General features: G+C 42.6%; 1 protein-coding gene across 1 annotated transcript in view; it reads left to right on the top strand.

Annotated features, from left to right (window-relative positions):
• The window catches only part of LOC106564692 (E3 ubiquitin-protein ligase NEURL1), a 58,676-nt gene extending 48,221 nt beyond the window's left edge, over positions 1–10,455 (top strand). The window contains exons 5-6 of the mRNA XM_014130945.2: positions 5,942–6,121; positions 9,535–10,455. Of these exons, the coding sequence (XP_013986420.1) occupies positions 5,942–6,121; positions 9,535–9,791 (437 nt within the window). The 3' untranslated portion in view covers positions 9,792–10,455. The remainder of the gene's footprint in view (positions 1–5,941; positions 6,122–9,534) is intronic.
• The last annotated feature ends 5,575 nt before the right edge of the window (positions 10,456–16,030 follow it).

Raw genomic sequence — 16,030 nt, 5'->3', positions numbered from 1 at the left:
AGAGAAAGAAAGAGAGAATTAGAGAGAGCATAGTTAAATTCACACAGGACACCGGGTAAGACAGGAGAAATACTCCAGATATAACAGAATCATTGTACTATTTAAACCGCTGTAAAATATTGTTTCCAAATCCAAAAATATTGTGTTTTCAGCTGATTGAAACTGGTGTGAGTAATAGACGCAAAAAATGAAACAAAGCACAGGAAGCATAGAAATATCGCACATCTACCACTTCTTAGACTTGTTTTCAATCAGAATGACAGATCTATAAATCACACTTCTATGTGAATTTGGTCAGGTTGACCAAAAAGTTACATATTGCAGCTTTAACTATATATGCAGTATATACTATCCTATATATAGATTTGACAAATGACCATTGAGAGCCTAAATGTAGAAAATGGTGCTGACAACAAACTTAAAGACCACCCATATACAGGCGACAAACCTTTCAAAGCTCTTAAAGTTTCTTTGGATATCGTGTTTCAGAAAGCTCAATGGATGTAGAAAGATAAGCAACCACTTTACAACCCCACTCTCCTCTTTTCCTCCTCCCATCTTCCCCTCCTCCTATTCATGTCTACCACTAAACACATCCCTAGAAGGAAATCCCACACTCCTCTTCTAAGATGTAAAGACCTAAGGTCACTATATGACCACAAAGGTCATCCTCAGTCACAACCATGACTGTAGGGCCAAGCGGCCATTTTGAAGCCACAACCCCATCGAGGTGCTGTGACAGTGTGTGACCCAGTGTTGTTGAGTCAAAGTAGGCCAGTCCCAGTCTCAGTGTCACATAGCCCACATTCCTCAGAATCCTCCCATAGCAGACTGCTTTAGAGGATCTGGACAAACATACTCTTCTTAATAAACCTCTGTGTCCCAAATGGCACCCTATTCCCTATATAGTGCACTACTTTTTACTAGGGCCCATCGAGCTCTGATCAAAAGTAGTGCAGTCAGAAGTAGTGCACCACATAGGGAATAGGGTGCCCTTTGGGAGGCAGGGGGAGTGAGCTGCCACAGCTGTCCACAGTCCCTCTCTAAATGAATCTGGGAGTGAACAGGAGGATCAGGGCTGGGCTCCACTGATCCTAGGTCATCTGCTGAGGACAAGCCAGATAGGGGATTAAAATGGGAGAGATGGAGGACAGAGAGAGGCTCGGCACCACCACCACACCTCTGGGTTAGAGTCCATAGGGGGACCTGTCAGCGTAGTAGTAATGTGATCGTAGGGGGACTCTGAATAGTAGTTGTACTGGTAGTTTATAAGGAGGATAAGGGTGTGTACATACGAACTAAGGATAGCTATGGGAGTGTGCGTTATACATAGACATTCTACAAATGACCATCTAAAAACACACCGCACAAACACACACACACACACACACACACACACACACACACACACACACACACACACACACACACACACACACACACACACACTTAGACATACACACACACTGAGGCACCAAGAGCCTAGGGGCACCAGAGCAACCCTCTACACAAACAAACAGCCCAGGTCTTAACCATCCTCTCCAACTATACCAGCACATACAGCCCCATTTAGAAAACTTCAAAGACTCCACAAGACCTGTACAGTACAGCCTACCACATGACGTAATGCACCATGTCAGTCAGTCATCAGGTAACAGAGATCACTATTACAGCCAACATGGGTCCTAATGCATTATGTTAGCATTGTCGCAGAACCAAAATGGCCACCTAGTCCAGTGGTTCCCAACCAGGGGTACTAGGACCCCTGGGGGTACTTGGCCTATCCACAGGGGGTACTTGAGAAGACTCATGAGACCATAGGCCGACTGATAAAATGAGTTGGTGGTACAGTAAGCGAAAAAGTTTGGCAGCCACTGGCCTAGTCGACAGCCTCTCCAGTGTTCGTGAGCATAGAAAGACCGCAACTGGGCAGCCATTTTGGATCTGGCCGTAGATCAATCGCTCCCAGAGAGATGCCAGAAACGGTGGCCGGTCGCCATGTTGTCAGCTGATGGCAGTCTTAATGATGGACCATGGGCCACACACCAGACGACTCATATTTCACATTCTTCTGTCATGCCATCCAGAAAAACAGACATACTGCCCTGAGAAAGACCATGGAGCTCCCTCCCAGTTACCATAATCCCCATAGGCTTTGATGAACTATTCCTCCTCTCATCCCTCGTGTCTTAAAATAACATGTTATTGAAATGTTCAAGGGTTCATTGTAGTTCATTGTGGCTTGTTTGTCGCTGTTGTTGCTGATGAGGTCCCTATTTTTGGATGTTGTGGCTTTAGGGTGAACAATTTCCATTGTTCCTAGCGAATTAGCAAAGCTTTTAATATTTTTAATTTTTTAATTATGACACATACACTCAACAAGACAGACAATTTCCATAGTAATTTACTAAACATGAAATAGTCATTCTGTTAGTGCCTACTTAAACCAAAAATAAAACAATTGGCCTCATATTACAACTACTGCGGGTCAACGCTGGACTAACAATGTCTGGATGCGTACAATATGTCTACTTCCATAAATACAGTCTAGGAAAAAAATGACATTTGTTTTTGGTGTAGTATCACTTTTGATTAGGTGATCCCCTTTATAAAATCAACAGTGACACTCAATCTTGCTCAGTCTATATAAATTATTACTACTCAATCACTATCAACCATTTAACTAACCAACCGTCAAACCAACGCTAAGGAACCACTTCGTCCTCAGATACTTCAAACATATTTTTCTGACGTATCCTCTTTCATCGATGTACAGGCATGTACTGTATGTCTGACGTAGCCAGGGTCGGATTCCGACTTTTCGTAATGTGTCCATGTCCGTGACTTTGGAACCCAATATGTCATGTTAATCACACTGGGGCTGGGGTCTCTGAAACATGACCCCTCACCTTAGGCATCACTGGCATCCATATATGTGCTTCTTAAACATGGACTCGGAATTTCCATTTGTTTCCCTGCCTTCACCACAGAAACAGGGGATGTAAAAAAAAGAGTGGAACGTGACAAACCCCCACATATCTCCCTGAACTTCATGCTAGAAATCTCCAAAAGTTATTGAAAAGCCATTCACTTCAATAGGATCATAAGATCATTTTTTATTTTATTTTATTTCACCTTTATTTAACCAGGTAGGCCAGTTGAGAACAAGTTCGTATTTACAATTGTGACCTGGACAAGATAAAGCAAAGCAGTGCAACAAAAACAACAACACAGAGTTACACATGGGATAAACAAAGTACAGTCAATAACACAATATAAAATCTGTATACAGTGTGTGCAAATTAAGTAAGGAGGTAAGGCAATAAATAGGCCATAGTGGCAAAGTAATTACAATTTAGCAATTAACACTGGGGTGATAGATGTGCAGATGAGGATGTGCAAGTATAAATACTGGTATAAATACTGGTGTGCAAAAGAGCAGAAAAAATATATATATATGGGGATGAGGTAGGTAGATGATTATTTACAGATGGGCTATTTACAGATGGGCTGTGTACAGCTGCAGCGATCAGTAAGCTGCTCTGACAGCCGATGCTTGAAGTTAGTGAGGGAGATATAAGTCTCCAACTTCAGTGATTTTTGCAATTCGTTCCAGTCATTGGCAGCAGAGAACTGGAAGGAAAGGCGGCCAAAGGAGGTGTTGGCTTTGGGGATGACCAGCGAAATATACCTGCTGGAGTGTGTGCTACGGGTGGGTGTTGCTATGGATTACCAGTGAGCTGAGATAAGGCAGAGCTTTACCTAGCAAAGACTTATAGATGACCTGGAGCCAGTAGGTTTGGCGACGAAAATGTAGCGAGGACCAGCCAACGAGAGCATACAGGTCGCAATGGTGGGTAGTATATTGGGCTTTGGTGATGAAATGGATGGCACCGTGATAGACTACATCCAGTTTTCTGAGTAGAGTTTTGGAGGCTATTTTGTAAATGACATCGCCGAAGTCAAGGATCGGCAGGATAGTCAGTTTTACGAGGGTATTTTTGGCAGCATGAGTGAAGGAGGCTTTGTTGCAAAATAGGAAGCCGATTCTAGATTTAACTTTGGATGGGAGATGCTTAATGTGAGTCTGGAAGGAGAGTTTACAGTCTAGCCAGACACCTAGGTATTTATAGTTGTCCACATATTCTAAGTCAGAACCGTCTAGAGTAGTGATGCTAAGCGGGCGGGCGGGTGAAGAGCATGCATTTAGTTTTACTAGCATTTCAGAGCAGTTGGAGGCCACGGATGGAGTGTTGTATGGCATTGAAGCTCGTTTGGAGGTTTGTTAACAGAGTATCCAAAGAATGGTGTCGTCTGCGTAGAGGTGGATCAAAGAATCACCCGCAGCAAGAGCGACATCATTGATATATACAGAGAAAAGCGTTGGCCCAGGAATTGAACCCTGTGGCACCCCCATAGAGACTGCCAGAGGTTCCCGGACAACAGGCCCTCCGATTTGAGGCGAGGCAGTCATTAGAGAAACCAAAGCTGTTGAGTCTGCCGATAAGTATACAGTGATTGACAGAGTCGAAAGCCTTGGCCAGGTCGATGAAGACGGCTGCACAGTACTGTTTTTTATCGATGGTAGTTATGATATCGTTTAGGACCTTGAGCGTGGCTTAGGTGCAGTGGGATTCAAGATGGTCGATGATCTGTTTGTTCACTTGGCTTTTGAAGACTTTAGAAAGGCAGTGCAGGATGGATATAGGTCTGTAACAGTTTGGGTCTAGAGTGTCTCCCCCTTTGAAGAGGGGAATGACCACGGCCGCTTTCCAATCTTTAGGAATCTCAGACGATACTAAAGAGAGGTTGAACAGACTAGTAATAGCAATCATTCATCTGCCTACCAATGTACTGTATAGTAACTGTATAGCACACTTAGAGAAAATCTCTGATCTTTGTAGGCCTATGTCTTCATAACATACCAACTCTTCTTTCAGATTCAGATAAGCTTTATTAGCATTAATGAACAAGGCCGCTGTTGCTAAAACCAGTTGAGAAAATGACACCAACAATAACAGTAAAAAAAAAAAGTATTGTAATGGTGATTAGAGAAATGAAATAAATATGATATAGAGATATATATATATATATATATATAATAAATATTACCAGAGATTTTTTTTTAATTAATATAAATAAAATAAATACATCAAAATAGTAATGATACTCTTTCTTTTTCTCGGTTCTTTATGATATAGGATCATTCTTCAATGTAGAACCTACTGGATAGTCCACTTACAGTACTAGAGATGCCTATAGTTGAGGTGCCTATAGTTGAGGTGCCTATAGTTGAGGTGGCTATATTTGAGGTGCCTATAGTTGAGGTGCCTATATTTGAGGTGGCTATAGTTGAGGTGCCTATAGTTGAGGTGGCTAAATTTGATGTGGCTATAGTTGAGGTGGCTATATTTGAGGTGGCTATAGTTGAGGTGCCTATAGTTGAGGTGCCTATAGTTGAGGTGCCTATAGTTGAGGTGGCTATATTTGAGGTGCCTATAGTTGAGGTGCCTATATTTGAGGTGGCTATAGTTGAGGTGGCTATATTTGAGGTGCCTATAGTTGAGGTGCCTATATTTGAGGTGGCTATAGTTGAGATGCCTATAGTTGAGGTGGCTATATTTGATGTGGCTATAGTTGAGGTGGCTATATTTGAGGTGGCTATAGTTGAGGTGCCTATAGTTGAGGTGGCTATAGTTGAGGTGGCTATAGTTGAGGTGGCTATAGTTGAGGTGCCTATAGTTGAGGTGGCTATATTTGATGTGGCTATATTTGAGGTGGCTATATTTGAGGTGCCTATATTTGAGGTGCCTATACAGTAGTTGAAGTGGCTATATTTGAGGTGGCTATAGTTGAGGTGGCTATATTTGAGGTGGCTATATTTTAACTCTATATGCTTTCATAACCATCTCTTTTCTCTCTGTCTGTTCTCTGGCTCCAGGTTCCACACATCTCGGGGACCAGCCAGCGCGGGCTCCCTCCATCCCCAGCTCTCCCTCCTCCTCCCACTACACCCCCAGCGCCCTAGCCCTGGCCCTGGGTAGTGGAAGCTCTGACCCTGTCCTTAACGGAGGCCTGGGAGGCCCCTGCTCCGGGGCCTACTGTGGTGGCTCTGCGGGAGGTCTGTACCTTTCAGAGCCACTCTATTAATCAAACTATCAAACCCACTGCAGGGGGTTAAGAGAGGAGAGAGGGACACTAGGTAGCAGATGTACCTGGGTGGGGAGTCTGTTCGGTACATTGCTTCTTGTGCTGTGCAGCGAGAGGACACAATGTCTCGTCTACTGTTGTAGTTACGTAATGTGAGGCTGCCTTCATAGTAGAACAACAGTGGTAAAATGGGTTTGTACTGTATTTATTGTAAGGAATTTATTGATCAACACTGTAGATTAGATCCATTACATCAGTTCATACACTACCGGTCAAACGTTTTAGAACACCTACTCATTCAAGGGTTTTTCTTCCTTTTTCAAAAATAATAGTGAAGATATCGAAACTATGAAATAACACATATGGAATCATGTAGTAACCAAAAAAGTGTTAAACAAATCAAAAAATATTTTATTTTTGAGATTCTTCAAATAGCCACCATTTGCCTTGGTGACAACTTTGCACACTCTTGGCACACTCTTGGCATTCTCTCAATCAGCTTCATGAGGTAGTTGTCACGCGGAATGACGCTGGAGAGAGGAAGCTGGTACGGGGAGTAAACATTTAATAAACAACTGACATAGACGAGACAGGAACAGCGTCAGAAAGAAATACAAAGACAAAAACAATACAATGCAGCAGCAGGGAACAGAGCTAGGGAACTGACAAATATAGGGGAGGAAATAAACAAGAGATAAGTGAGTCCAGGTGAGTCCAATAACGCTGATGCGAGTGACGAGGGAGGGCAGGTGTGAGTGATGGATGGCAGGAGCGTGTGATGCAGGGTAATCTGGCGGCCTCAAGCGCCAGGGGAGGGAAGAGTGGGAGTAGATGTGACAGTACCCCTCCCTCTTGGGATGCCACCTGGCGTCCCACCTGGGCGAACCGGCCGAGACATGGGCGCTGGGCAAGCCAGTTGGGGCGTGAAAGCCCAGCAAACCGGCAGGAGCGTGAGAGCCTGGCGAGCCGGCCGAGGCATAAGAGCCTGACCATCCGGCTGAGGCAAGACGCCTGTCGATCCTGCAGCAGAAGGGGAAGGGAAGCCCGATGATCCCGTGGAGTGTGACGTGGGATGGGAAGCCGACGAGCCAGGAAAACCTCTCGAGCCAGCCAGGGAGTGAAAGCCCGACGGGCTGGCTTAGGCACCCCGTTTCCATCAGCGGCGGAATCCACCCCGACGTCACCAACAAAACACAAGACAAACAAAAAAAAACTACTGGACCGGCTGGGCGAACAAAAACTGACGATCCGGCTGAGGCCCAACGTGGGATGGGTGCCATCCGAGCCAACCGGGGAAAGGAAACCTCTCGAGCCAGCTAGGGCGTGGAAGCCCGACGAGCTGGCTAGGCATCCCCGGTTCCATCGGTGGCGACCCAGAACCGCTGCCACCATTCCAACCAGAACGCCAGTACTCCCCGATGCTTTGTTTGTTGGCTGCTGCATTCTGTCACGCGGAAGGACGCTGGAGAGACGAAGCAGGTACGGGGAGTAAACATTTAATAAACAACTGACATAGACGAGACAGGAACAGCGTCAGAAACAAATACAAAGACAAAAACAATACAATGCAGCAGCAGGGAACAGAGCTAGGGAACTGACAAATTTAGGGGAGGAAATAAACAGGAGATAAGTGAGTCCAGGTGAGTCCAATAACGCTGATGCGAGTGACGAGGGAGGGCAGGTGTGAGTGATGGATGGCAGGAGCGTGTGATGCAGGGTAATCTGGCACCCTCAAGCGCCAGGGGAAGGGAAGAGTGGGAGCAGATGTGACAGTAGTCACCTGGAATGCATTACAATTAACAGGTGTGCATTCTTCAAAGTGAATTTGTGGAATGTCTTTCCTTCTTAATGTGTTTGAGCCAATCAGTTGTGTTGTGACAAGGTAGGGGTGGTATACAGAACATAGCCCTATTTGGTAAAAGACCAAGTCCATATTATGGCAAGAACAACTAAAATAAGCAAAGAGAAACCACAGTCCATCATTACTTTAAGACATGAAGGTCAGTCAATACGGAACATTTCAAGAACTTTGGACATAGTTTCTTCAATGGCAGTCGCAAAAACCATCAAGCGCTATGATGAAACTGGCTCTCATGAGGACTGTCACAGGAATGGAAGACCCAGAGCTACCTTTGCTGCAGAGGATACGTTCATTAGAGTTACCAGCCTCAGAAATTGCAGACAAGTAAATGCTTCACACACTTCAAGTAACAGACACATCTCAACATCAACTGTTCAGAGGAGATTGTATGAATCAGGCCTTTGTGGTCGAATTGCTGCAACGAAACTACTACTAAAGGACACCAATAAGAACAAGAGACTTGCTTGGGCCAAGAAACACAAGCAATGGACATTATATCGGTGGAAATGTCTCCTTTGGTCTGGAGTCCAAATGTAAGATATTTGGTTCCAACCGCCGTGTTTTTGTGAGACGTGGTGTGGGTGAACGGATGATCTCCATATGTGTATTTCCCACCGTAAAGCATGGAGGAGGTGGTCTTATAGTGTGGGGGTGCTTTGCTGGTGACACTGTCTGTGATTTATTTAGTATTAAAGCAAACAACCAGCATGGCTACCACAGCAATACTCCATCATATTTTTTTTTACCTTTATTTAACTAGGCAAGTCAGTTAAGAACAAATTCTTATTTACAATGATGGCTTAGGAACAATGGGTTAACTGCCATGTTCAGGGGCAGAACGACAGATTCTTACCTTGTCAGCTCAGGGATTTTATCCAGCAACCTTTCGGTTAACTGGCCCAATGCTCTAACCACTAGGCTACCTACCGCCCCAGGCTTAGTGGGACTATAGTTTGTTTTTCAACAGGACAATGACCCAACACACCTCCATGCTGTGTAAGGGCTATTTTACCAAGAAGGAGAGTAATGGAGTGCTGCATCAGATGACCTGACCTCCACAATCACCCGACCTCAACCAAATTGAGATGGTTTGGGATGAGTCGGACCGCAGAGAGAAGGAAAAGCAGCAAAAAGTGCTCAGCATATGTGGGAACTCCTTCAAGACTGTTGGAAAAGCATTTCAGGTGAAGCTGGTTGAGAGAATGCCAAGAGTGTGCAAAGCTGTCACCAAGGCAATGGGTGGCTATTTGAAGAATCTCAAATATCAAATATATTTTGATTTGTTTAACAATTTTTGGGGTACTACATGATTCCATATGTGTTATTTCATAGTTTTGAGGTCTTCATTTTACTGCAATGTAGAAAATAGTAAAAATGAAGAAAGACCATTGAATGAGTAGGTGTTCTAAAACTTTTGAACGGTAGTGTACATGCAGAATGTTCTTTCATTAGTCTATTGACTACTGACACCCCTAACACCTCTCCCTCCTTCCCTCCCTCCATCGCTACCTCCCCCCTAACAGGAACGACCCCCAGCTCGCCCGTCAGCCTCCCCAAGTCGCCCACCTTCCCATCAGGCAGCGGGAGAGGGCCCGGGTGGCCGACTGGCGATGAGTGTTCCATCTGCTACGAGAATCACGTGGACACGGTCATCTACGCCTGCGGTCACATGTGTCTCTGCTACACCTGTGGCGTCAAACTTAAGAAGATGTCCAACGCCTGCTGCCCCATCTGCAGGAGACAAATCAAAGACATCATTAAGACCTACCGTAGCACGTAGGGGGCCATTGAAGCTAAGGGCCTCGAAACTGAGGGCCACAGGCATAAGTTAATGGGGAGAGGAGGAAGACATTTGGGGAAAGACTTTGATAAGCTTTTAAGATCAGGGAAATGGACAATGGACAGTTCACTCTGGTACTTTGGTGTGATGGATTTTGAGGAAGTATCTTGGTTTTTGGTTCAAATACCCATTTTGTGTTGGCTGGTACAGTTAGTAGACCTGCACTGCAAAGGTCTCTTGCATTTCCACTTTCCCTCTCTGACGCAGTGTGTGACGGCTTTTGAAGTGGCGGGTTTGCAACCGTGGCGAGAACTTCCTCTCTCAACTAGAAGTTTTCATTCTTCTTACTCTCTCCGAGGATTCAGGAAGTTTCAGACTTGTTGTTTAAGCCACTTCCAGATGACTGCATGGAAGCAAACCATGTGGTTTCAATTCAACGTTTTTGCTCTTGAGATTATCTATTTATGTTGAAGAGGAGAAGGACTGTTAAGTTCCAAAATTTGCTTCTTAACTTGACTCAACTTTGTTAAAAAAAAACAACAGGCAAAATGTCTACCCTTGTCCACAAAAAGTTATTTATTAACATAACGTCTCAGTATGGCACAACTTCTGTCTGTGTGTTACTTAGGCAAACTGCAGAGGAAAAGAGAGGACTTATTTGTTGCTCAAGGGTCGTGACCGGAAAGGGATGCATTTCTGTAGTAGTCATAGGATTCATCAATAGGAAGATGACTACAGTTGTATAAAGTTGTGAAGTATAGGGATGTAAGTATATGACGTGTGAAGGAGTGCTGTATCACCTCTTGCTCCTATACAGTAAGTCATATATTCTCAACCAAATGTATTTGTGTGGTAGTTCTATAGCACATTCATTGGTGGTAGCTGTCCTGTTGCGCTAGCTAGCTATCTGCTTGCTCTGCAGTGTTGTATGTTGCACTGAAGTCAGTACTGCGCTCCTGGAAATGCCCCATAAAGAAAGGAGAGGATACATATTATTTTACACAATAAATTTAAACAGCCATCAAAACAATGTCACTGGCAGCCTCAGCTCCCAATCCAATCCCAGAATTTGTACCCACATCATGTGACTGGAAGCAGGAAGTGAAAGTACATTTATTGGGTGTTCCTCAGGTCCAGCTGTTAACGCCCCAAAATGGTGACAGTTTACGCAAACACCAGCCCAATGCACTGTGATTGTTGCCAGGGTAATAGAGTTCAACGTCGATCCGACACAGCCCCCTGCCTTAATTTATGAACAGTTAATTTGTTACCAACGGATGTGTGATTAATAATGCTTTGTTTCTATCCATATTTTTCACCAAGACCCCTTACTAAATACCAAATACGATGTTGTGTGTCAGAAGAAAAGCTTCAGAAACAGGACTTCAGAAACTCAGAGGATAAAAAGCACATGAAACAAAACTGAATTGATCCCAACTTATTTTTATAACTCAAAATACTTACTGGTCAGAGGTAATTTGCATCACAGACAGTCAGTAATATGTACACAACCCTAACCCTATCACGGTTCTATTCTAACATCTGCATAGTGCTTCCACCAGCAACAAATACCCTTCACAGTTACACACATTAATGTAGGGTTATGATAGGTACAGTGAGGGAAAAATGTATTTGATCCCTTGCTGATTTTGTACGTTTGCCCACTGACAAAGAAAGGATCAGTCTATAATTTTAATGGTAGGTTTATTTGAACAGTGAGACAGAATAACAACAACAAAAATCCAGAAAAACGCATGTCAAAAATGTTATAAAATGATATGCGTTTTAATGAGGGAAATAAGTATTTGACCCCTCTGCAAAACATGACTTAGTACTTGGTGGAAAAACCCTTGTTAGCAATCACAGAGGTCAGACATTTCTTGTAGTTGGCCACCAGGTTTGCACATATCTCAGGAGGAATTTTGTCCCACTCCTCTTTGCAGATCTTCTCCAAGTCATTAAGGTTTCAAGGCTGACATTTGGCAACTCACTTTGGAGACTGGCTAGGCCACTCCAGGACCTTAAGGTGCTTCTTCTTGAGCCACTCCTTTGTTGCCTTGGCCGTGTGTTTTGGGTCATTGTCATGCTGGAATACCCATTCACGACCCATTTTCAATGCCCTGGCTGAGGGAAGGAGGTTCCCACCCAAGATTTGACCGTACATGGCCCCGTCCATCATCCCTTTGATGCGGTGAAGTTGTCCTGTCCCCTTAGCAGAAAAACACCCCCAAAGCATAATGTTTCCACCTCCATGTTTGATGGTGGGGATGGTGTTCTTGGGGTCATAGGCAGCATTCCTCCTCCTCCAAACACGGCGAGTTGAGTTGATGCCAAAGAGCTCAATTTTGGTCTCATCTGACCACAACACGTTCACCCAGTTGTCCTCTGAATCATTCAGATGTTCATTGGCAAACTTCAGACGGGCATGTATATGTGCTTTCTTGAGCAGGGGGACCTTACGGGCACTGCAGGATTTCAGTTCTTCACGGCGTAGTGTGTTACCAATTGTTTTCTTGGTGACTATGGTCCCAGCTGCCTTGAGATCATTGACAAGATCCTCCCATGTAGTTCTGGGCTGATTCCTCACCGTTCTCATGATCATTGCAACTCCACGAGGTGAGATCTTGCATGGAGCCCCAGGCTGAGGGAGATTGACAGTTCTTTTGTGTTTCTTCCATTTGCGAATAATCGCACCAACTGTTGTCACCTTCTCACCAAGCTGTTTGGCGATGGTCTTATAGCCCATTCCAGCCTTGTGTAGGTCTACAATCTTGTCCCTGACATCCTTGGAGAGCTCTTTGGTCTTGCCATGGTGGAGAGTTTGGAATCTGATTGATTGATTGCTTCTGTGGACAGGTGTCTTTTATACAGGTAACAAACTGAGATTAGGAGCACTCCCATTAAGAGTGTGCTCCTAATCTCAGCTCGTTACCTGTATAAAAGACACCTGGGAGCCAGAAATCTTTCTGATTGAGATGGGGTCAAATACTTATTTCCCTCATTAAAATGCAAATCAATTTATAACATTTTTGACATGTGGTTTCTGGATTTCTTTGTTGTTATTCTGTCTCTCACTGTTCAAATAAACCTACCATTAAAATTATAGACTGGTCATTTCTTTGACCGTGGGCAAACATACAAAATCAGCAGGGGATCAAATACTTTTTTCCCTCACTGTAGATGGGAGTTCCTCAATGTTACAAGTTGATATACAGTCGGTTACACGTGTTGTCATTTACCCCATATGACTTTTATCACTTTGGGGCGAATCCTAATTTACACCTAAGTCGAATTATCACTCAGTCTCCCATTGACATCAAAGCAAGACTACCTGAAAATGTGATTTTGTAAAAGTACGAATTTTCCCTTTTATGATCAGAATGTGTCATATATCCCATTGAAATTCCCCTCGTGCTTGTGTGTACTGGAGCTATATGCCATAGCTTTCTGCCGAGAGCTGAAAAGGCAGTTTTTTTAACACGTTTATCTTGCATCCTGGTGTAATTAATAGATAATCAACAAATTAATCTGGAATGTAATGCTGCGACAGTATTTGCCAGCTCTGTTTTTGGGGCAAATACAGACAGATGTTTCGTATACATCCTCTTTACACTCACAAACAGAACTTTGTGTTTTTATGATATTATACGCTACTGCTTGAAGTGTTAATTCACATTTTGAATATTAATTTCTGTTTTAAAATTAGGCAAATAGTTTTATTGGTGTGGTTGGTAGTATCCAGAGAGAAAAAAAACATTTTGTCAGCTTTTTTTTCTCGATTGATAGTCATGATTGTAATGTTTGTTTTCTGGTTGATTGAAACCATGAAATAATCAGCTATTTCTACTTCTACGGTGTATCCTAAAGCCAGGAACGATATTACCTTGTACCTTCCACCAATACCTGGGACTCCCTGCAGTATACAATCATAACACCTCGTTGCTTTGGGTAAAAGACAAGCACAGATTAATAATTTTACAAACCCTGAACATTCAGACGCAGAATTTTTTTGTAATTTATACGTTGTTGTTTATGCCTCTTTTCGAGTCCAAACCAGGTTTGTTTTTATAGCTCTTACCAAGTATAAATTTAAAGGCCGTCGTTGTATGTCAATGTTAAATGTCAATTTATAAGAATCCTGATTGTACTTTAATGGTCTAGTCTATAGGTAATCTCTGGCATATTCTATCGCAGTGAAATTTCTGCTGATACTAAGTGTCCGACGAAATCCGAAATCCAATAAAAAATAAATGTGTTAATCCACATCGTAATTTGAAATGTCTGTGCTAAACGCACGTAATTTCCCCTTGCTTGAAACGTTTTCTTTAAAAAAAAAAAAATTTACTCGCCCTTTATCCAAGGAATTTAACCCACAACCACTAATGTAAACAATAGTCATTGGACATACGGTTATGTCCTAAATGGCATACCGTACATTGACAACCTATAATAACGTAAAAGTTAAATATCATGCAAAAAAAACAAGGCACCTAATTGCTGCCTATCATATTTATTGAGTTACATACAGGATTAATTGAAGTGGTCTGACTCATGTCAGTACTCAGTGGCTTAAAGTTCAACCCTCCAGACAGATACTATGACTAGGGCCCAGAAATGTTCCTGACCTAGTGACCTGGAAAACTCAGGGCCCTAACTATAACACCAACCAGTTGCGGTGTGATACCAATTTACCAAAAAATACATTTTTGGTTTCTCTCCTGATTGTTTGTCGACCCTGTATTGTATCTATCTTCCATTGAAGTGTTTTGATCTCAGATCCTACTGTACTTGGGTGTTTGCTTTCTTCTTCTACTATCCTCCATTTTAGAAAACCCCTTCTTCAGATATCACTAAACAGGTTTCACCTGGGAAATATACTTTCTTTTTCTGTCTTTTAGTTGTTTGAGTTGATTGTTCATGCCGTCCTAGTTAGTGAACTTTGGGACCAATAGAAGACAAGCTAAAAAATAAAACGCTACATCGCAATCTCCTCGGCCATCATTTAGACAGAGTTCAGGGGTCGATCAGAACACTACACATAGAAATGTAACATAGGCTAGGTCAAACATGATTGCTCCTATTTTCCATGATATAGAAGAATATATGTTCTATGTTGTGACTCATCCATTGTTTAAGATATTTTGCAAACCTGTCTTTATTTGAGAACTAGTTTCCAAGTGATCTGTTTGTGAGCTCTGTTAAATGTGAGTCGGACGATTGTGTCAATAAACTTTCCAGACGTGTTTCAAAGAAGTGTCTGTGCCTGCTTTTCTCATAAACCTTGAATAGAACATAAATTACAAAAAATGTGATTACAAGCTAATTCTATATTTTCTATCACATCTCCAATATCTTAATATGATTGGATTATCTCCCATACATATCCAACTATAACATGCACTTGATGACAAATTCGTATTTATTATATCCATACTCTTGATTTTAATTAATCCAGTAAATATATATATTTTTTATTATTTAACTTTTATTTAACCTGGAAGGGCTCATTGAGATTTGAAATCTCTTTTTCAAGAGCGTCCTGGCCAAACTATAGGTAATCTAGTAAAAAAACAGAATTCACAAGAGTATAACAAAATCATAAAACAGCAAATTAAAACATTGACAGGTCAGGGAATCAGCCTCAAATCAACCTTCTGAACAATAAAAATTCCCAAATAAAATGGTAGTAAACCCAAAATGGCTTTGTAAATAAAGGTATACCAGTGACTGAGCCTACGAGTGACTAGAGAAGGCCAGCCAACCCTGGTATATAAAGTGCAGTGGTGTGTAAGGGTTTTGCAGTTTTAAATAAATCTCAGTGCTCCATGGTAAAGGGTGTCAATTGATCTCAAACACCGAGAGGAAGCATTCATATATAAAATATCCCCATAGTCTAGTAAAGGCATAAATGTAGCTGATACTAGCCTCCTTCTGGCTTCAAAAGAAAAACAAGCCTTATTCCTAAAATAAAATCCCAACTTCAATTTAGAACATGTTGTAAATATGCAATTTAAAAGAGAGGCCGTCATCAATTAAAATTCCAAGATATTTCTGTGAGGTTACAGTTTCAATCTCATTGCCCTGACAGGTAGTAATAGGTGAAAGGTTCAGACGTCTATTTCTTGCTTTAGAAAACACCATTAGATCGCAGTGCTAGCTGTGCCACTACAGATTCTGGGTTTGAGTCCAGGCTCTGTTGCAGCCGGCTGCGACCGGGAGACCCATGGGGCGGCGCACAA

The sequence above is a fragment of the Salmo salar genome, chromosome ssa12 (assembly GCF_905237065.1).
Source record: "Salmo salar chromosome ssa12, Ssal_v3.1, whole genome shotgun sequence".
In the NCBI taxonomy this organism is placed as follows: Eukaryota; Metazoa; Chordata; class Actinopteri; order Salmoniformes; family Salmonidae; genus Salmo; species Salmo salar.
This window is presented reverse-complemented; position numbering and strand designations above follow the sequence as displayed.